Source organism: Sceloporus occidentalis, unplaced genomic scaffold (assembly GCF_023333645.1).
Source record: "Sceloporus occidentalis isolate IW3139 unplaced genomic scaffold, rSceOcc1.0.p SCAF_3, whole genome shotgun sequence".
In the NCBI taxonomy this organism is placed as follows: domain Eukaryota; kingdom Metazoa; phylum Chordata; class Lepidosauria; order Squamata; family Phrynosomatidae; genus Sceloporus; species Sceloporus occidentalis.
Genome location: NW_028316983.1, coordinates 184,993,007 through 185,014,063, shown reverse-complemented (window position 1 = coordinate 185,014,063; position 21,057 = coordinate 184,993,007). Strand labels below are relative to the sequence as shown.

The window sequence follows — 21,057 nt, the reverse complement described above, 5'->3', positions numbered from 1 at the left end:
TGCCCTTCCTTGGCTGTGCATTTGCCACAAGTCCCCAATCAGTGTTGCATAACATGGATGCTCTTTGCCCATCAATACTCTAGGTAAAATTGGCCTGATAATCACTCTTGTACAGTTAAAAAACAGTAACAATTAAAATATCCATTTATCTATCCTCTTTTCTCATCTGGCTGTTCCAAGAGTTAATATGAACTTACTACATGTAATAATACAGCCTTTCACTCATCAGGCCTTTCCCCCCTCATCTACTAAGATGATTCTAGGATAACAAAAATATCCCGTTATGCTGCATGAATGCTATATACCAGTTAGACATCCTACTTTACTTGCATTTAAGTCATTTGTATGCAAATCATATTCTCAAAAGGTCTGTGGCTTCAGAATCTTAAACACAAATAAGAAGGTGATTTTTCCTGGGTTGTATATAGAACATCAGTTGCACTTTTATCTTTCATTGTATAGCTGGCCCTCAGTAACCACAGATTGTTCATCCACGGATTCAAGCATCCACGGCTTGAAATTATTCAAAAATATATATAAATTCCAAAACGCAATCCTTGATTTTGCCATTTTATATAAGAAACACAATACTATCCACTGTATTGAATGGGACTTGAGCATCCATGGATTTTGTTATCCACAGGGGTTTCTAGAACCAAACCCCAGTGGATACCAAGGGCCCACTGTATCAAATATCAGTTGCACACCTTTTCCCCCTTAAGTTATGTAATATCAGCTATGCCCATATACCTGAAGATATTTCATGCACTAGACTATCAGTTCTAAAAAATGACAAGTTGTGAGGCAGACAAGAAACACATGTGGAATGCAAATAGATCCTGAGGAATCTAGCCCTTCTTCCCATCACATGCAGCCAGCTCCCAATTTAAATGAAACCAATTATTCTATCATCTCCAATTTTTAAGCCCCTGGTAAACTCACTTGTCCAATGCACGAACAATCCTCTGTAAGCTAGCAGCATGGTCTTCTGTTCTGTAAACAAGATCAAGAGCTCCTCGAGTGGATATCTGCTTTACCAGGTTATCCACATGTTGTCTCAGTTTGTCATTCCATAGCATCAGTCCATCCCGGTGGATTTCTAGACTCTAAAATATTCAAAGTTACTGAAATTTGAACCATGATAATTGACAATATCAAATCAGTACTTGAGTGTGTATATACTTACAGATGTAGAGTTAATTACACGTTTAGCAATGGTGGCAGCAGCATCCACCTGCACTTTGCCCTCTCTGGTCAGCACTACAGACAGTTTCTGATCTTCTTGAATACTGCTCTTTTTATTCTATAGTGGGGGAAAACTAAATACTCAGTAACAGCAGTTATTTTATATTCTAAAATTTTATATAATTCATACCCATTTAATTATAAGATGCTAGTTAGAGATATACAGGGATCTTGTAGCACTTCTGAGACTAAATGAAAGAAAAAAATGGTAGCATGAGCTTTTGTAGACTTGAGTCCACTTCCACAGATGCACAGGGGTAGAGTGGAAAGTCTAGGGACAGACCTATATAAGCAGTCTGTAAGCGAGACTGCTTTGTTCTTACACACAACTATTTCACCTTTAGTAGTAACATACACTTTCAAGTTAATGGTACTGCCATGAGCACACACATGGCACCACATTATGTCAACATCTTCATGAATAATCTAGAACAACGCTTCCTTATCTCCTGTACCCAGAAACAGCTCCTCTACCTGAGAAATTATGTTATCATCATAATCTGGACTCATGGAGAGGACTCATAGAATCATTGAGTTGGAAGAGATCATACAGTGCAACCCCTGCCATGCAGGAACTCACAATCAAAGCACCCATGGCAGATGGCCTTCCAGCCTCTGTTTAAAGATCTCCAAAGAAGGAGACTCTACCACACTGCAAGGACGTATGTTCCACTGTCGAACAGCCCTTACTGTCAGGAAGTTCTTCCTAATGTTGAGGTGGAATCTCTTTTCCTGTAGCTTGCATCCATTGTTCTGAGTCCTGTTCTCTGGAGCAGCAGAAAACAAGCTTGCTCCATCCTCAATATGACATCCTTTCAAATATATAAACAAGGCTGTCATTCAAAACATTCCACAAGAATTTCAAGAACTTTCACCCTAACATCAATCTCAGCCTGGAACTATCCACAGAACAAGTTCACTTTCTGAACACCACCATACAGGTACACAATGGACATCTAAGCACCACACTATATTGCAAACCCATTAACCACTATACATACTTACAAACCTTCAATTTTCACCTTTTCCCCCCTTCAATTTTCACCTTGAACACACCACCAGATCTATAGTCCTCTGATACAATCGCATCTGCTCAGACCCACAGGACAGGGATGCCAAACCCATGGAATTATGAACATTTCTCAAACTATAAGACCCACCACATGAAATAAAAAAACAACAACAAATAAACAAGGTAAGGCATATACCAAGGACTAATTATTACAAAATATCTTTCCTCCTGCCTTGTCTCCAACAAAACTGAACTTGTCACCTCATTTCCACACCTGCAGAGCTTTGCATTCCTTTGGATATTTGCACACAGAGACTGATTAAACAGGTCTGTCCTGGACTTTCCACTCTACTTGATGCATCTGAGGAAGTAGGCTCGAATTTACAAAACTTCATGCTACTAACTTCTTCCTTTCAGTTAGATGCTACAAGATCCTTCTGCATACTTTGAATTCTATCTAGATAGATATATGTTGCTATTGTGTGCCCTCATGTCATTTCTGACTTATGGCAACCCTAACGTGAACCTATCATGAAGTTTTCTTGGCAAGATTTTTTCTGAGGGGGTTTGCCATTGCCTTCCTATGAATTTCTGAGAGTGAGTTGTCCAAGGTCACCCAGTGGGTTTCCAAGGCCAAGCAGAGATTTGAACCCTGGACAAGTCCAGCATCCAAACCACTTCACAACAGATAGCATTTTAAACTTAATGGTCCACATAGCTTAAATCAAGTATTCTTTTCATTAATGCTAATACTAACATAAATTTTTCAAACAATTTTTCCTTAAATAGTATTTTTATACTCAAATACATGTATGGTAAAATCTCATGACACATACTGCTGGTTTTCTTACATTGCATTCCTTGAGGTTACTATTAATAAGAAAAAGAAGGCGGTTAGTCTCATTGATGTTAGTGCTTGCTTCATTTACAACATTCTTGGCTTCTTGAAGGCTGGTACTGTGGTCTGATAAGGTACGTTTCACGTTTTTTTGCAGGACCTTAAGCTCTTGTTGTGGTCTCCAATTTTCTTTTTGGATTCGAGCTAATAATCTTTCTGCAGCTCTAACATATACAGAAAACACATTCAGTAAACCAAGTTGCTCATCTTCTTAAAAGCAGTAGGGACTAAATATTCACAGAAATTCTACCTGATTTACAATTTGCCATATTTATTTTGGCATTTTTTTTTATTTTTTTTATTTTTTTTTCTTTTTTTTTTTTCTTTATATCTTATACACATCCCATAAACCATAATGTAAAAAGGAATTGCTCATGATCAAATAACCTGTTTCAAATATCTGTTTGAATCATAGCTGGGATCATATGACCATAACTTGACCAGATCCAATATTTTGGTAGCAGTTAAGATCAGAGTTAGGATTCTATATTTTGGTAGCAGTTTATCTGTGATCTCCCTCGGGTCCCTTCTGGGAGAAAGATGGCATATAAATGAAATAAAATAAAATAAAATGATTTAAATGATAATCTAAACATGTAGCTTACTCTAGAGTAAGCACAAGGAACCAAAACCAGATTGCAACCTCATCACTCTGTTTTGCTTCACTGGACCATGGTCTCCACTCCAGTGATTTTTATCTTCAAAAATTGATCTATTACAGCAAATACTTTTTGTAAATAAAAACAGTAGGTGAAGCAGCCATGAACCAAACCATGACTAAAACGAGGATCAGGGACGTAGCCAGGATTTTAGGGGGGGGGGGGGTCCAGACTAAGTGCCACCATTATATTAGGGCTTGGGTGTGGCGGCACAGCAGCACACCCCATTCATTTTTCTTACGGAAGGGGGGTCCGGACCCCAAGAACCCCCCCCCCTTGGCTACGTCCCTGCGAGGATGGAGGAGTGCAAGTATTTAAACCTCCTATGCCTCCTTCTAGGCTTTTCAACCTGGAACTCTGCATTTACAGTACAGAACTGTGCTGTCCTCAAGATGGTGCCTTCCCAGCATTCCTTACCACTGGCTAGTCTAGTTAGACCTGCTGGGAGATGATGTCCAGCAGTATCTGGAGGTCTACACAATCCTCACAGGGCAGATTCTCACAATTCCCACAAGAGGTGGGCAAAGTGCAGCCTGCAGGCTGATAGTTCCCCACAGGGGGTAGAAAATACCCTCTACAGGCCGTGGAGGGCATTCTACCATGTCTGCAGGCCCTCTCAGTCCCCCAAGAAGTCAAACGTTTTACAAATGTGAGCATGTGGAGAAACAACAGTAGACTTACTTCAGTTCAAGAGTACTATTTTGGTGCAGATGTTTAAAATGCCTTCCACGCATTACATCCAACATGGTGGGAATCTCATCTTGTAATTCTTGTAATGTTCTGTTGGACAATGGGAAATCAGTACCTAGTGTTTCGTTGACAGATGTTGCCACTTCTATTAGTACTAGATGAAGACAGAAAAGCTCAGTTGGGGGGTGTTCTTTACTTTCCTTTGTACAAATATAGTAATCATGTTTTTTTTTTCTTTTATGGATAAATAATATTCTTATTCCAAAAACATAACTACTTGTTGTAGACTACCACTGAGACTGTTACCTTTAACACTTTCCTGTAACGTGCTGATAAACATAGCCAGCTCTTGACTCTTCTTTAAAGTCTTTTCTGTATCACTGCTGAGATGTTTTCCTTTTCCCAATATTACTGTTGACTAAGAAAGAAAGAAAGAAAGAAAGAAAGAAAGGAAAGAGTTTACAGTGGAACCTCGCCATAGGCGGGCGCGCCATATGCGGCCTTGAGCATACGCGCTCAAGCCGCGGCGCGCGCGCGGGGCAGAAGGGGCGGTGCGTCCCATTCAGTTGAATGGGCGCGCACGCCTGTTGCGCCGCGCGCACCTCTGCGCCGCCGTGCACGAGCCCCATTGTTTACAATGGGGCTCGAGCATAGACGGAAATCGCCATACGCGGCGGGATCCGGAACGGATCCCCCGCGTATGGCGAGGTTCCACTGTATTTAGTTGTTATCTAATGAGTCATTGTAACATCTGTACCAAAGAATAAAGAACACAGCTAGAATTCACTATGATTTATAAAGGAAACTAATATTATCTGCTGAAATTAATTAGATTTCTTCATGTTCACAGATTCCATAGGAAGATTACAAATACTAGTGTCAACCCCACATATCAATAGAACTATCAGAACTTTTATAACTGCTGGGCTTTGTCAGTCCCAATTGTATCAAATCCTTCATCGTTATCAAGTGTTTGAATGCAGCATTTTACATAAGATACTGCTGGTAATAACAACATCCTAAATCTGTGCGTAAAAATATTATGTGATAAAAAGTCTTCTTAAATAAATATTTAACCAAGGCTACTACTGGCATATCTGTTAACAAAGCCTCTCACAAAGAAGTGTCTTATAAAATATTTTTACATCCACCCAGCTCTTCCTTTTTCCTTCTGTCTAGCTGAAAGTTTTTTTTTAATAGAACTAGCATTGGGAGAATGGCAGAAATGGACTGGAGAAACAGTATCATGTTGCAGAAGCATGTCTGCAGTAAACAATGCAATAACATTTAAGCTGGGAAAGAGCAGGAGTTAACTCTAGCCTGCCTACAAGAGGCAAGATAAACATCAACTGACTCCAGAATCCCTTACTGAGCAAGCATGAACAGCAAAACAAAGAAAAGGAGAAAATAGATTAACTTGCATATCCAGCTATCTCCAACATGTTTTTTAAAAGGGCATAGATCTATAACTTGGCCGTCAAAATGCAAATCATAAGAAAAGTAGAGGCTATTGGGTGGGTGGGTGGGTGGGAATCCCTGGGTGTATTTTAGAAGAAGCTTTGAAATAGTGCCTAGGGTGTTTAAAATGTTTTTATTCACTTATACAAGGCTTACCTGACTTGGTGATATCTTTTCACCTGTGCATATTGTTAGTTTTGAATAAAAAGTTTGCTGAAATACAGTGGTGTCACAAGACAGGGTGTCACCCGGTGCAAGGGTGTCACCTAGGAAGGGTGCATGTTTTCCCCTCTGGCTATTCCATTGCCAGGCTTCCTCCTCAGGGAGAAAGCCTGATGATAGAGCAGCCGGGAAAGGTGAGCTTTCACCCCTCCTGCACTGAAGAGGGAGGAAGGGAAAACTGGGTGTTACCTCTCCTCTGGGGTGCAGTCTGAACCTCCCAGTGATGCCACTGCTGAACTATATTGAACTGCATTTTTTATGTGTGTGGCATGGGAGCTTATCCCTATTAATTCCATGTTATTTCTGCCTCTGGTACTAAAAATTCTGATAAACAGCTAATTATCTGGAACATGCTGACTTCATATAAATTTAGATTAAAAATTAAAGGCAAGACTCTTACTTCTTTGTGCAGCTGGTCTACATCACCTGACAAGGATACAAGATGGTCATGCATAATTTCTAAGGAGTAGCTTGGTTCTTCTTTAACCCAAAAGGACCCCTAAAAATAAAAATTATTGAGAAGTTAAGACAAAGTACAAGTGAATATAAGAAGCTGCCGTATAGTAAGCCACTCCCACCTTTAAAAAATAAACCTCCTGCCATAATCAATGTCAGCATTATATGTAATGGAGAAGCTTCCACTCACAAAACATCTGAATAAAAGAGAAATCCAGTCAAAATTTCTTTTAAGGATGCCTTTAGCGCAACAACATTTGGAAGGTCACAACTGCTTATTCTTTGTCCATACTGATTGAAAGTGGATCTCCAGGGTCTCTGTCACACCAAACCATTATGACATTTTGATTCTACTTTAACTGCTGTAGCTATCTCCTATGGAATCCTGGGGATTGCAGTTTAGTGAGGCACATTCTGGCTGAAACCTCCTCCTTAAATTGCCAATCCTAGGATCTCATTGAATGGAACCATAGTAGTTAAAGTGGATTGTAGTGCTATAATAGTGTGGTTTAAAAGTGCCAAATATGTCATGGCCAGAAGTTAGATTTTTTTTGCTTACAAAGCATGTGTTTAACCATCAAACTAAACCACTTCCTTAAAACGTCTTCCCTAACTATGAATTGTAGACAACTACAGTGGACCCTTGTTATACGCTGGGGTTTGGTTCCAATATCCCCTGTGGATAACAAAATCTGTGTATGCTCAAGTCCCATTAAATATAATGACATAGCAAAATGGTGTCCCTTATAAAAATGGAAAATCAAGGTTTGATATTTGAAATTTATACTTTTTTTTACCATTTTCAAACCGTGACTGCTTGAATCCCTGTATAAAAAGGGCTGACTGTACTATAAAGACCTATTTACTTCAATAATATTCATAATGTATTGCAAAATGTATATATGGTAAAACACACAACACACACACACACACACACACACAGTTGTGTTGATAAATGCATGTACAATTGACAAGTACTTAATATCATAAAAATAAAGTAAGATATACTTATTATTTTAGGGATATATCAAAACACACATGAGTGAAGTGCAGACCTGGGGTTGTTTTTCTCCAGCTTGTTTCTGTGGCGATCAACCACTCTAGACCACTCTAGACCACCTGGAATGTGCTTCTTCTGGAATCGGAGAATTGCCTCTCCCAAGAAGCCCCAGTAACAGCACTTCAGCCTTTAAATAGGTTACACAACCCCTCTATTGCTAAATATTAAACAAAAATTCACAAACAGATGTGCACTTCCAGCCACTATCACTAGTTGTTGTTGCTGTTCCATTGTCTGGCATTTTGTCAGTTTATGCCACCCCCAGAGGGTGGTAGGTACAAAAAAATTGCCTGCCCTTAATTAAACAACATGATCTAAATCCAACTGCCAATCCCAACTAAAGTATGCCATTCAAATAATGGGAACTTGTTAAATTAGGGCTTAATAACATCTCATTGATTTAACATGTCTATTATACTGGAGACATATCAATTGCATTTAGACTTATATTCTTAAATATCTATCATATAGGTCAATAGCTATATAATTCATATGGAACTAAATTGATACCTATCCAAGTTTTTGATTCAATCAAGATGTTTGATATTTATTTTTTAATATGATATTAGGTTACAGCCTTAGCGTCTGAACACAAATCTGGATAGCGTCTATACAATGTGTTTACTCTAAGTATGACTTAGTCTAAATCAAACCCATAACATATTTCCATTAACTTTAATTATTCTTATTTATTTGTTTTCATAAGGAATGAGCAACCTATTGTCTTCCAGATACCAGACTGCAGTTTCTACAATGCCCTACTACTGAGTAGTACAATGCCCTAGTTAGGAATAATAGGAACTGCAGGTTCAGAAATATTATGTGGATCACAAGTTTCCCACTCTTGGTTTAAGATTATCATTATACAGTGGGCCGCTGTATTCATGGTGGATCCATCCCAGATCCTCCCACAGAAACCAAAATCTGCAGATGCTAAAGTTTCATTGTCCCCAATGGTGACATAGCCACATGGCCGCACCACCACTGAGGGCAATGGAACTTCACCTTTCTACCTCCCTTCTTGTCCTCCTTCACTCTCACCTTCCCAGCACTTCCCTTTGCTTTTCCTGCCCTCCTGGCTTTGGGCTCTGTTGCATGGGAATGGAGGGACCAGACAGAGGCAGCAGAGGCAGAGGAGGGACACCAGTTCCCTCCGTAATATTTGAGTGACTACCTGAGATGGGTTCAAGAGCTGCCGACCAACTGCCATTCTACCCAGCCCCCTGGCCTCCCTGTGATGCCACCACCTGGACTGCTTTCTTCCCATCCCCTTCCATGGGTGAGAATCGGAATGGCTGTTGCTGCAGCGGCGGTGGCAGCTGTCTCCTGACCAGCCATGCCTGGGGGTCACTTGGCCACCCTCATCCTCATCCTCTTGGGCCACAGCCAGACATCAAGTGAAGTGGGGCTCTGGACTGGAGGGCTCCAAGTGGCAAGCATCCTCCACATACTGTATTTTACAGCTGGCTCTCACTGGTAGCTACCAGTCACCTCCACCTCCACCACTGCTCTCTCCACTGCTTCCTCCTCATCACTGCAGGCTTGCCATCCACAGATGCTTAAATCTGTGCATGGCATTTATGTGGATACCAAAGGCGGACTGTAACCCATCTCTTTCACCAAACAGGGTGCTAAGACTGGCATATAGGTTGAACAGTAACACTAAAATAAAAATAAAAATAATAAAAAATAAAGATACTCATGAAACAGAATAAAAACTAAACAATAGCACACAAACCTTGTATTGTTTTGTTGTATTTTCTAAGTCTGACAGTACTCCATAGGGTGCCAGGACAGCACCAGTGAGATTTACCAAAAATATGGCTTCTTCAAGATTATCCAGATCATTTAACAACAATCCTGTGCAATCATCATCGCAAACTGTAGAAACCATTTCAAAAATATTAGCTTCAGTTTCATGCACATATTTGCACAGATGAGTACATTAATTATCTAATAATCCTAAAACTAATAAAGGAAAGTACACAGAAGTTTTGAAAAAACAAGCAAAAAGAAAGGCAACTCTTTAAAATTATTTACACACCAAATGTATTTCTATTTTTAAAAAATGTTTTAGGGCTGTAAGTATTAGGTGGGCTCTACAGGTGAGGCAACAGAGAAAATATCATGACAAATAAGATTTCCTGTGCTATCACTACCAGGTTTTGTTTAGCAGATTTACAAATACTATACCTTTATCTGCTTACTGAAATCTGCATTTTACTTTTCTAATACATTCTAGATGGGAAACACATCTTACTTCTATCATATTTTGTAAAGTACATTCACCTGAGAGAAAGTAATTGGCCCACTGCTAGTCAATGGGCTTCATGGATGAGTGGTGGTATGAACCTTATTCTTTCCAGTCCTAATGTAGTTGACACTAAATTGCTTCTATCCTTTAAAGCCATCATCAACTTTTTCTGCCACATTGATGTACTCACTCTTTTACATAGTGAATCCATCATCTCTGGAATTGCAGAGAAAAATAAACAACACATAAGCAAACCTCACCTAAATAAATGTATCTGTTCCAGACCCCCTTGCAAATACCAAAAAAGCAGGACCTTAAGTCCTACTCTTTTCAATGGGTGCATGTGCTCACTTGCACTGCCGTGTGTGTGTGCACCCACTGAAAAAGCCAGGGCTTGCAGTCCATGGAAGCTCAAATCGTGGATGGCAAGCTTAGGACTGCAGGAACTGTTATATTAAGAACTATTTTTCCTAAATAATACTTGAAAGCACCTTTCTACACTTGTTTTATGCAATGCTTTTTAAGAAGACAGAAGCCTTGATGGTGCAGTGGTTAAATGCTGGTACTGCAGCCTCCCATAGCCATAAAGTTGTGAGTTTGATCCTCAGCACTGCATCCTTCTGAAGGTCGCTAAAATAAGTACTCAGCTTATTGGGGGCAATTAGCTTACATATAATAAACCGCTTAGGGTGGACTTAAGTGCACTGATAAGTGTTATAGAAATCTAGTTGCTATTGCTATTGACATCACAGTTTTGCTTTATTTCAAAGAAACTTACAAATACAGTCATTGTCCATAAGAATGTGCCTTGGTTCACACTCATCACATAGCCAACCTGCTACACCTTGCTTACAGACACATTGCCCAGAAATATGGTCACAGTTATTGTGGACAGAGCCATCTGGGTTACAATGACACTGCTGACAGCTGCCACCAGGTGACTTAGGATCTCCATAGTAAGTTGGAGAACACCTAAAGAAAAACAAGAGAAAGTGTTTCTTCAATGCTCTGTCTGAGAACAAGGAGAGTAAACCAGAGAAACCTCTGGTGCCTAATAATGGTGAAGAAATAAGTTAGAAAATGGAAAGGGCAAGCTATGGATGGAGAGAAAAGCCAGTAAGAAAGAATTGGAGTGCAAAGAAATAAAGAGGAACAGCACTGAGTAAAAAGGATGCAAAGGGATTCTGAAGCCAGGCAAAGCTGATGCAGCTAACACAAAAGAAAAAAAGAGTTGGAAGTAGAGAGAAAGAGTAAGAGAGAGTGGGAGAAAAGGAGAGGGGGGATGGGTGGGTGCCTAGGGTGAGGTGGGAAAATAGCTTTTTAATTCAGATCGAATAAAAACTTTCATTAATACAGTAGCAGCTTTCCTCAACAAGATAAACCTGCTCATGATCCAGATCACATGCTTGCATTTCAGCGCAGGGTAAGCTGTTCAGAACATACATAACATACTTTTTGCAATTGGCTCACCTTTCACAGTACTGCCCTTCATAGCCAATGATACAAGCATCACAGTGGAAGTCATTAACACCTTTCAAAATGCACGTGGAACTAAAGCTTGGGGAGGAAAAGAATATATTTTGGAAACAATTCATGAACATTCACTATTCACATACAAGAAAAAAGGCCAATCCTTTCTCCTGACATGCTAGTTTTCTATGCACAGGAATATTTATGCATAAAACAGTATACAGTATTCAACATGCAACATCAGCATCCCCTCCTGCTGCCTGAAGGTTCTTACTACAGTATGACATGGAGTACAGTTGGGTATAAGTATAACTCACAATTGGAGTATGTTAAAGTTATTGTTTTGGACCGCAGTCTGCAAAATCCACAAGTCATAATGTGTGGCTGCAGGAGAGGGAGGATCTTCTAAAACTATAGTCCCAAACAGTCACTTTTCCAAGCTCCATCCGGAATGTGCATTCACTGGTTTGATCTTGTTCTAGATTAGTCATTTCACTATCTGCCTTCATTATCACACAAATCACTTCACCCTGATAATGAATAATTTTTTTAGCCCTTGAGAAATTCAGCTGACAATAGCCTCCATGATTCCTGCGGTACTACTGGGCAGCAGTGAGTACAATAACTGTAATTTTTAAAGATATCCAAGTTAATTTTTATTTACCTCCCAGGGCTTGTTCTTGGACACGCACACAGAGAACAATCATTGACAGATCCAATCACTTTACCGTAAAAGCCTGGGGCACAAAGACTACAGTGGTCACCTACTGTATTATCTTTGCAATCCTAGAAGGAAATAATTCAGAAATGTTAACATGAAATTAAACCTCATATTTTTAAATGCAAGCAAACCTTAAAAACATCCCAAAAGGATAAAAATTCAATGCTATCGTTAATGTCAGAAAACTAAGAAATTGATATAAAACAAAGAACCTCTATACTGTTGCTTAAGTCTAGAAAAGCAAATGCAGTGTGTGTAATACATGCATGTCACTACAGGGTAGACTGAAAGAAGGGAACACTCATGTTTGCTTCTTCACAAAGGTTCTCCATATTACATCTCCCACTATTGGCTGTTTTCATCATCCTTAGTGGCAATTAACTAACATTAATTTACAAAATGTAAAATTAAGGATGAGGTCCACTTTAACTGCTCTGGCTGCCTCATGTTGCATTCTGGTTTTTGTAGTTCAGTGAGGCCTAAGAGCTCTCTGGCTGAGAATTCTAAATGCCCTTACCTAAACCACAAATCCTAGAATTCAACCAGAGGCAGCCAGAGCAGTAAAAGTGGAATAGCAGATCTATAAGAGTATAGTGCAGTAATCTACTAAGTCGGCAGACAGGGGCCATCCATCCTTGGGTTTTTTCTTTAACTGACCCCCATGTGAGCCACACTGGGAGCCTTTTCCATTGAAGAATGAGCCCACTGAACTCTCACTTTTTGACACCATGACAAAATAAACCTAACAATGAGAGTTCACTTACCAAACACTTTCCAGTTTTTGGGTCACAGGTATCACTGTGGTTGTTGCACTCGCATGGCATACAAGAGGAGTATTTCAAGTGCACACCTGTATGTTTCTCCCTGTAGTATCCTGGTGCACAGTCCTGTATGCAGGGGAAAGGTGGGGGGAAGTAGAATTCAATAGAACTTGCTTATTAAGCAGGCATATTAAAAGAACTGTTAAGATCTTTTCCTTGACATAAATCATTTGCTAATAACCTACCTGACATGAGAGTCCTGCATAACCTACAGGGCACAGGCATTTCTCAATATGAAAAGCTGTGTCTCTAGTGAAGGGTGCATCATCAGCTTTCACAGCAATGTCCATGGAGACATTTGCAATTCTGTCACATATTTGAAAAAACAAACAAAAATAACTGGTTACAATTTTCTAAAATGCTGAACTATATGAAAGTTAAAGTCTTGTATTCTGGGGTAATGGCAGGCAATGAAATTTCATAAAGTTATATATTTAGCAGATAGTACATATACACACATGTACTGTATATGGGAAGGCAACATGAAAAAACAACAACAACATATATGTGTCATTCTCTATTACAGTCAGCCATCCATATTCAAGGATACTTTATTCATGGATTTAAGCATCCATGGCTTGTAAATATTCCCAAAAAATATAAATTCCAGAAAGCAAATCTTGATTTTGCCATTTTATCTAAGGAACTCTATTTTACTGTGCCATTGTATTTAATGAGACTTGAGTATCCACAGATTTGGGTATCCCCAGGGGGTCCTAGGACCAAACCCCAACAGATACGAAGGACGCACCGTATATAATAATTTGATGTACATCATAAATTGATGTAGAGCAACAATTACATTTTGCATATACTAGACATTTCAGAATCCTCTTAATTTAAATATTAGCTTCTTAGAAAATAACACAAAGCTAGCCCCAAAGAATGTTTCACACACTTGAGCACATGCCAGTTCCCCTTACAATCTTTTTTATTTTATTATTTTTGGAAGAATGTAAGTTTGAGGGCAGGGAACTGCCAAATCAACAACTGTAAACTGCCCATGTAAAGCATCATGTGTATTGATGGGGCTATATAAATAAATGATGATGATGATGATCCAATTTTTCATGCTGCACTGAAAACTATTATGGAACTGTTCATAATTTTATAGGGCATTTCAAAGGAGTAAAACCAGAAGAGAGCAGCACAGTTTAGATGTTTGAGTGCTAGACTAGAACTTTGGGAAACCGGTGTTCAAATCTCCACTCAGCTGTAGAAACCCCACTGGGTAGCCTTAGCAAGTCACAAACTCTCAGTCTCAAAGGAAGGTAATTGCAAATCTCCTCTGAAGAAATCTTGCTAAGAGAACTCTGATAGGGTCACCATAAGATAGTTGACTTTAAGATGGAAACAACACCAAAAAAGTAAAGTAGATAAATGTACCTGCTTTGTTGTAATCCTTGACCATATGATGCCTTTATGAGAATGTATTCAACATTGCTCAATACTGACATGAAGTCAGAATGTGAGACAGATTCATCAGAAACTGAATTGAAATATTTCCAGGCACTCTATAAAGAAAAATATCAATGTAAATTAGTCATTAAAGTTCAGTGATACACACATGAAAGCATGCTTTTCAATTATTTACCTATCAAAAGCTTTGCTTTTATGCACCCTTGGAGTACAAATTTGTGCAAGGTTAAAAGCAGATAGCAACAAGGTATTTCAAACTTTTGGTCCAGCTGACTGTTACGAAGAAACCAAGACACTTGAACTATTATCTTCATGTGCACTCAGAGCCTGGCAGACTGTGAGGGGCACATCAACTAATTCTGCATAGGCCCTTCTCATTCCCAACTTAGTGCTAAATGTAAATGCAAATACATCACACCAACTTCCCCCAAGAGAAAAAATATGAACCAGAAGCACAATAAAAACAATATCTCATCACTTCCCTTTCACTTTGGAGCAAAAATATGACTCAGAGGGGGTCCAGAATGGGTGAAAAATGACTCCTGCCAGGGTTGCTCACCCTAATCTACTCTGAACAAACATTGTGAAGAAAACCCCATGATATATTTGTCTTAAGGTCACCACAAGTCAGAAATTACTTGAAGGCTAACAACAACAAAACAGAAATACAATTGTTTATCCTCACCTCCATCATTACTATTTCTTCATCATGTCTTACTCCATTTTCTGGAGCAGGGATGTCCACATAGATGACATATTTACTGGTGTGACCCCCCTTCATCAGGATTTGTGGTTCAAGGTTTGAGGTTCCAATGCCATCCAGAGCATAAAAAGCTACTGAATACTTCAATTTTCCACCATAGGTCATGAGCTATTTGGAAAATGAATCATTACACTTATTTATTTATTTACACAAATATTTCCTGGAAAGTATTCACTAAAATCTACTTTAAGAAGAGGTATCCACTGAAATTTACCAACAAGTCATACTTTTCCCTCCTCACTTTTATTAAGACCTGATCTATAAGCTTTAGGCTCACAGTAAACCACTGTATATTGAAAATATGCACAAGTGGAATGAGCTGCAGTGAGTTTTGTCTTGCATGGTTCCTCTCATGTGATGCTGAGTTCAAAGTTTTTCTTAAATTTTTCACTATTCAGCTGTATCATCCAAATTGTAAGTTGTCCTTAACATTATTTATGGTTTATTTAAACAAGTCAGCTTTGGAAATCAGAATTTGATGAAGCCTTGTTTAAAACTAACCATAGCTTATATTAATATCTGCTTGAAAGTTAAAACCCCATGATATACTGTGCCTAAGAGGAAACAATGCAAACACTTATGAATTCCTCCTCCTTGCTGTATGGAAAGAGGAAAGGAGATCACAAGAGCTCAAAAGTTACTATGGCTTGTTCCCATTTGTGCATGTTGCAATGTATGCTGGTATGATTTAGTAATTCTCAGCTAAGGCAAATTTTATAAAAACTGTGACTGCTAGCTGAAAGTGAATACTTTGCAATATAACTTTACAGTATTCTACTTTAAATAATGCTTACACAACCTGATATTCTACATCAACCCAGAACTCCATGGAAAATCTCAGTTCCTTTAATTTATGAAGAAATCAGAACAAAGTCTATCGAAAGCAGCACCTTTCCCCCCCCACAACTGGTAAAAAGAACCATATAAGCAAAATGTGAAGCCAGTCTTCCACTGCTGATGCACACCAACCTAAACTTCATTTGGCCAGTATGACTAATGGTCATCAATAGGTTTTCCAAAACAAATTTGTCAAATTCCTTTATAAAGTCATACTTTGGAGAACAAATTCCATATAGTATGCATTATGTAAAAAATTATGAGCAACTGTTTGAAGGTGTCATGGGAAACATGCCTTTAGGAACTTCACACAGTGCCATGGCTTTTCTTTCAACCGCCTCCCCATGTTTGTTGTTCTTGTATCTTCTCTATAACCTCTCTGTCTTCTCTTTACTGCAACTTCACCTACTAGCGTGCTTGGAAACAACCCTTGCTCTCCTCAAGGGCAGAATTCTAGTAGCAGCATCAGTCAAGATGACTTGCTGACCAAGGAGTAGAAAGGAAATTATGCTATGTATTCACATAGTCATGCTAGTGTAATCCAGTGCCCAAGAAAAGCAAGGCCACTTCAGTGGGTGACAGCAGGAGTTACCCCAAGTCATCACCTAGTTGCAATGTTTGTTGACTCAATGTTCATTGTTTGTTAAACCCAGTTTCCTTCATACTTTTGGTCTAATAATATGTGTACAGAAACAAATCTACAAGCCTCAAATGGCCGGTGTATAGAACTTTTCCATAGTTTAGGTCTGACATTTAAGCCAAAGAATACAAATATCATAGCTTTACACACCAAATTTTCTAGATTGCTTGAGTCTTAGAACCATCTCCAGACAATAAATAATCAGAAAATAACAGTGACAGTGGCTTATGTGTTCACCTGATCTCCCTGGAACTGATGGGGCAGTTTCCAGTAAAATGGCTCTGCATTCAAGTGTTGTCGGACTATTGTAGCATCCATTAAGATATCGGGATACTGGGAAAATACACCTTCGCTAGTTCCAGTGAGGTTACTCTGAGAAACCACATACATAACACTCTGCTGTGGAGTCAGGGTTAGCTGCAAAAATAAATTAACAGATCATTCCAATTCATAAATCACACTAAATACTTGTTCAATTTAAGCAGTATCTCCAACAATGTTTTATGAAACAGCTGAAACATAGATCTTTTCATAAAACAACAATGTTTTATGAAACAGCTGAAACATAGAAGAGATGGTAAAGAGGTGATATGATAGCCCTCTTTAAGTATTTCAAGGGGTGTCACACTGAGGATGGAGAAAGCTTGTTTTCTGATGCTCCAGAGACTAGAACACAGAACAATGGATGCAAGCTCAAGGAACAGAGATTCCACCTCAACATTAGGAGGAACTTCCTAACAATAAGGGCTGTTTGACAGTGGAACACACTCCCTCGGAGTGTGATGGAGTCTCCTTCCTTTGAGGTCTTTAAACAGAGCTGGATGGCCATCTGTCAGGGATGCTTTGAGTGAGAGTTCTTGCATGGAAGGGGTTGGACTGGATGGCCCTTGTGGTCTCTTCCAACTCTATGATTCTATGTCCATTAGAAAGGAAGCAATAGAGCATATTACCAAAGGTCTTTCTCCATGGGCAATCAGTGCTCAAAAGTCTTCCAAAAGAAACTGCATACCAAAAGATAACAAAAAAGAACTCCAATTAAATTTTTCATGTTCCTATCAGTTATGTCTTGCTACCTGAGACTGCTTACAAGTTAGGTGTGGACATCTCCATGGGTCACATGAAAGGAAAAAATACCATAAATAAATAAATAAATAAATAAACAACTCAAAACGAACCCCTGAGAAATACAGAAAGCTAGAAGACTGGAAGTCTATTTCTGATTTTGAAAACTGGGTTATTTTTAATGTTATTTTATGTGAAACAGTGCAAGTATTTCTGATTAAGAAATAGGCTGTAACCTATTTAAAAGTTGGGTTGCTGCTTCCAGGAGAAGCAACTCATGCTTGTTTATGGTCAGAAAAAGAGTACCCATGGAATGTAGTATGTGATTCCAGGGTTACACTTCACCTACTCATTGATGATACAATTAAGTGGAAATACAAGAGAACACTAAACATAAAAATGAAACTGATTTACTTACTGAAACTCTCACATAGTCTTCTACTTCCGTGCAAACCTCTGACCTCCCAGAACAGAAACATGGAATGCATCCCAAAGGATTAATGGCATGAAGTGCAAAGGTCCCAGTTTTGCATTCACTGCAGTGCAAGCCAAACACATTTTCCTAATGAAGAAAGAGACAGTTGATCAAGCAGTAGGCTTGAACGGTAGTCTGAACATTTCCAACTCACATCTTTGCCAGAATAGTAATCTAAACAACAATGACAAATGCATGTATAAAACTAAGTGAAGCAACCAGAGAGGTTCACATTTATTCTAAAGTGACGTATAATCTGAGAACAACACAAGGGATTTAGACAACTGTTGTATTTTAAGATAACTTGGTTGCTTAATTAATGTACCAATCTTGGGTATATGTAGTATCTTCTTAGGCCTAATCATTCTCCTGAACATAGCATCTCTGCAATATCCTAGACCTAAGTCTTTTGAAGTCTAAGTTTTTAAAGCTTAGGTTTTCTACTCCTAGTTTTATTCTGCTTTGACTTATTTAAGTACAGCATCACACAATATCCAATTTAAATAGCACAAAAATTAGGTACATTAAGATTGAAGTTATTTCTGGAGTAAATTACCCTTATTTGAGAACACTGTTCCAAACTGTTGTTTCCTCCTTGAACACATACTTGATATACTCACTACATTTACTTTAACTTTGCTTTGTCATGGAAACACTATCCATGCCATGACATCTTAGGGAAGCATCACACAATCAGTTTAATGCTTTTTATTTTTTAGTGTGTGTATTTTTCCAGCAAAGTTAAGCTGAATTTTTACATCTTGACTCACCCTTTATTTTACACAGAAATTGCACAATGTTGCCTGAATGCATGTTGGGAAAACTATATAAACATATAAAAAATTCTAAATGCTTTACCTTGCACACACACACACCAGTTTCTTCCTCACAGTTACAGATTCCTTGACTCTGGTCACATGTGTTTGCTTTGCTCCCACGTAAATCGCAGTCACAAGGAACACAATCTGGATAGTCTCTATATCCCAAGGCACATTCATCACAGTTGTCTCCTCCATACCCATGCTTACACTGGCACTGAGCTGTCAACTGGTCACACTGGAGACTGACTGACCCTAAATCACTGCAATTGCAAGCCTGAAAAGAAAATTTGAGAATTTTGTAATTTTACAAAATATCCTTAGTTTAGGAACACAGATAAATACTTATGTACGGATGTATTTTATGCTTTTTTGTGCAATCGTAAGAACCACCTGCTCTTATGAGCAGTCACTGCACAAGCCTATTGTTTATTGGATATGGATTCATATTATCTGTGTCCCTGGTTACCTCAGGAAACCCAGAACAGCTTTTTATAACTAACCACCCTAAATAAATGACCAACCATTCCACTGGTCTGTATTCCCAAATGGAAAAAAGAGGTCCAGTGTGTGGGAACATCCAGTGCCCAGTGTTCACGAATCCATATCTTTGACCTAGGCACTCATAATGATGACCAAAGCAGTAAGTAAAAGACCAAGAAGATGGTTCATCAAGATAAATTTTAATAATGGTCTAGAATAGTGGATCTAAAGTTATTTAATGTGAGAGAACATACTCCATGATGATTGGCTTTCAGATTTAGAGCTTTATCTTGTTTTAGCCTTGTTGTAAACTACCTACAACCCCACATTGAGAGAAAGTAAAGATGAAAATAAAATAAAATATTCTCTTTGTTTACTTTTTCCCCATTTTTCTAATACATGGTATTGTCACATAATGGCATAAATACACATTATACCAATACATTGAATTAGTACATTCTATGTTTATTTACACAGATCAAGTTTCTGACACACAATTCAATGACCATTTTTACTTAGAGAAGATCACAATGGAGTAAGTTATTATTAAATTGCTTATAACGACTCCAATTGTTAAACGTTAAACTTGAGTGGACATTGATTAGGTCCCACATTGGGAGAAAAATACAATATAAATTGAATAAATAATTAAGAGTTTTTAAAAAGTGACAGAAGCTATACACGAAGGAAATGGACCTAACAGATACGTGGTTTTGTTTTTAATGAAACCATACCCAATTGCCACCCACTGTTTTTAAAAAATCAACTTTGCTTTTAAATAGTTCCCCAAGAAGCACTCGCTAACCTTGCATCCTTTCTCTGGATCAAGACCCCAGAAGTTTTCTTCACAGAGTTCACACTTTTCCCCTTCAGTATGAGGAGGACAAATGCATTCCCCAGAATCTTCATCACAAGCATCAAGTGTATGAGTGCAATTACAAGCTACAAGGTAAAAAGAAAAATGAAACAAGCAGCTTCTTTTGCAACTACTGTCAGACTGAGAGAATGTACTATTTTCACTTTTAGCTGAGATAGTAACCAAGTCATCACCTTAAAAACATTTCCTGCCCTTCTTTTCCAGTGTCTTGATAGACACAATAAGAAACTCTACTGTGGCCACACACAACAAAATGTTCTTGCAAGTAGCTACACAACTCAACCTGCCACCTGACTGCTCTCTTCTATTTTTTCCACTGCATTTTCCTTCATCTTACTCACTTCTTGTATCTTTCACCTAATTTCATAATGGGAAAAACAAAGGCAAAGCACAGAAATGTTAATTTTTGGGCCACAAACCTCAAAATGACCCCATCCTGAATTACCAATTTATAATGACTGATAACTATTTTTGTTTTTTTTAAAAAAAAAGGGGGGGTACACTGGTTTGGTTCCTTGTTAGTTCCTAAATAGAGCAAACCAACTGAATCAAACTTGACCCACCATTAAACAACTGATTCAATGGGTCCACTCTTGTAAGGATTAATCAAAAGGATTCAGGCTACAGCACCTATGTCATAACACATCAATCAACAGTAAAAGCAATGTTATTCCCTAAAAGCAACCACTTCCAGTCTTAGAGTTATTGACAGGGCTT

The 21,057-nt window shown here is 38.5% G+C and overlaps 1 protein-coding gene across 1 annotated transcript in view; it reads right to left on the bottom strand.

Annotated features, from left to right (window-relative positions):
• Positions 1–21,057, bottom strand: part of LAMA1 (laminin subunit alpha 1) — a 109,882-nt gene that overhangs the window by 35,208 nt on the left and 53,617 nt on the right. The window contains exons 23-40 of the mRNA XM_089518357.1: positions 20,269–20,405; positions 19,021–19,257; positions 18,106–18,249; positions 16,863–17,042; positions 15,071–15,256; positions 14,353–14,480; positions 13,152–13,272; positions 12,910–13,032; positions 12,089–12,210; positions 11,425–11,511; positions 10,733–10,926; positions 9,439–9,581; positions 6,585–6,683; positions 4,811–4,922; positions 4,496–4,658; positions 3,109–3,319; positions 1,187–1,303; positions 943–1,106 (exon numbers count right to left, since the gene is read on the bottom strand). Of these exons, the coding sequence (XP_089374483.1) occupies positions 943–1,106; positions 1,187–1,303; positions 3,109–3,319; positions 4,496–4,658; positions 4,811–4,922; positions 6,585–6,683; positions 9,439–9,581; positions 10,733–10,926; positions 11,425–11,511; positions 12,089–12,210; positions 12,910–13,032; positions 13,152–13,272; positions 14,353–14,480; positions 15,071–15,256; positions 16,863–17,042; positions 18,106–18,249; positions 19,021–19,257; positions 20,269–20,405 (2,668 nt within the window). The remainder of the gene's footprint in view (positions 1–942; positions 1,107–1,186; positions 1,304–3,108; positions 3,320–4,495; positions 4,659–4,810; positions 4,923–6,584; positions 6,684–9,438; positions 9,582–10,732; positions 10,927–11,424; positions 11,512–12,088; positions 12,211–12,909; positions 13,033–13,151; positions 13,273–14,352; positions 14,481–15,070; positions 15,257–16,862; positions 17,043–18,105; positions 18,250–19,020; positions 19,258–20,268; positions 20,406–21,057) is intronic.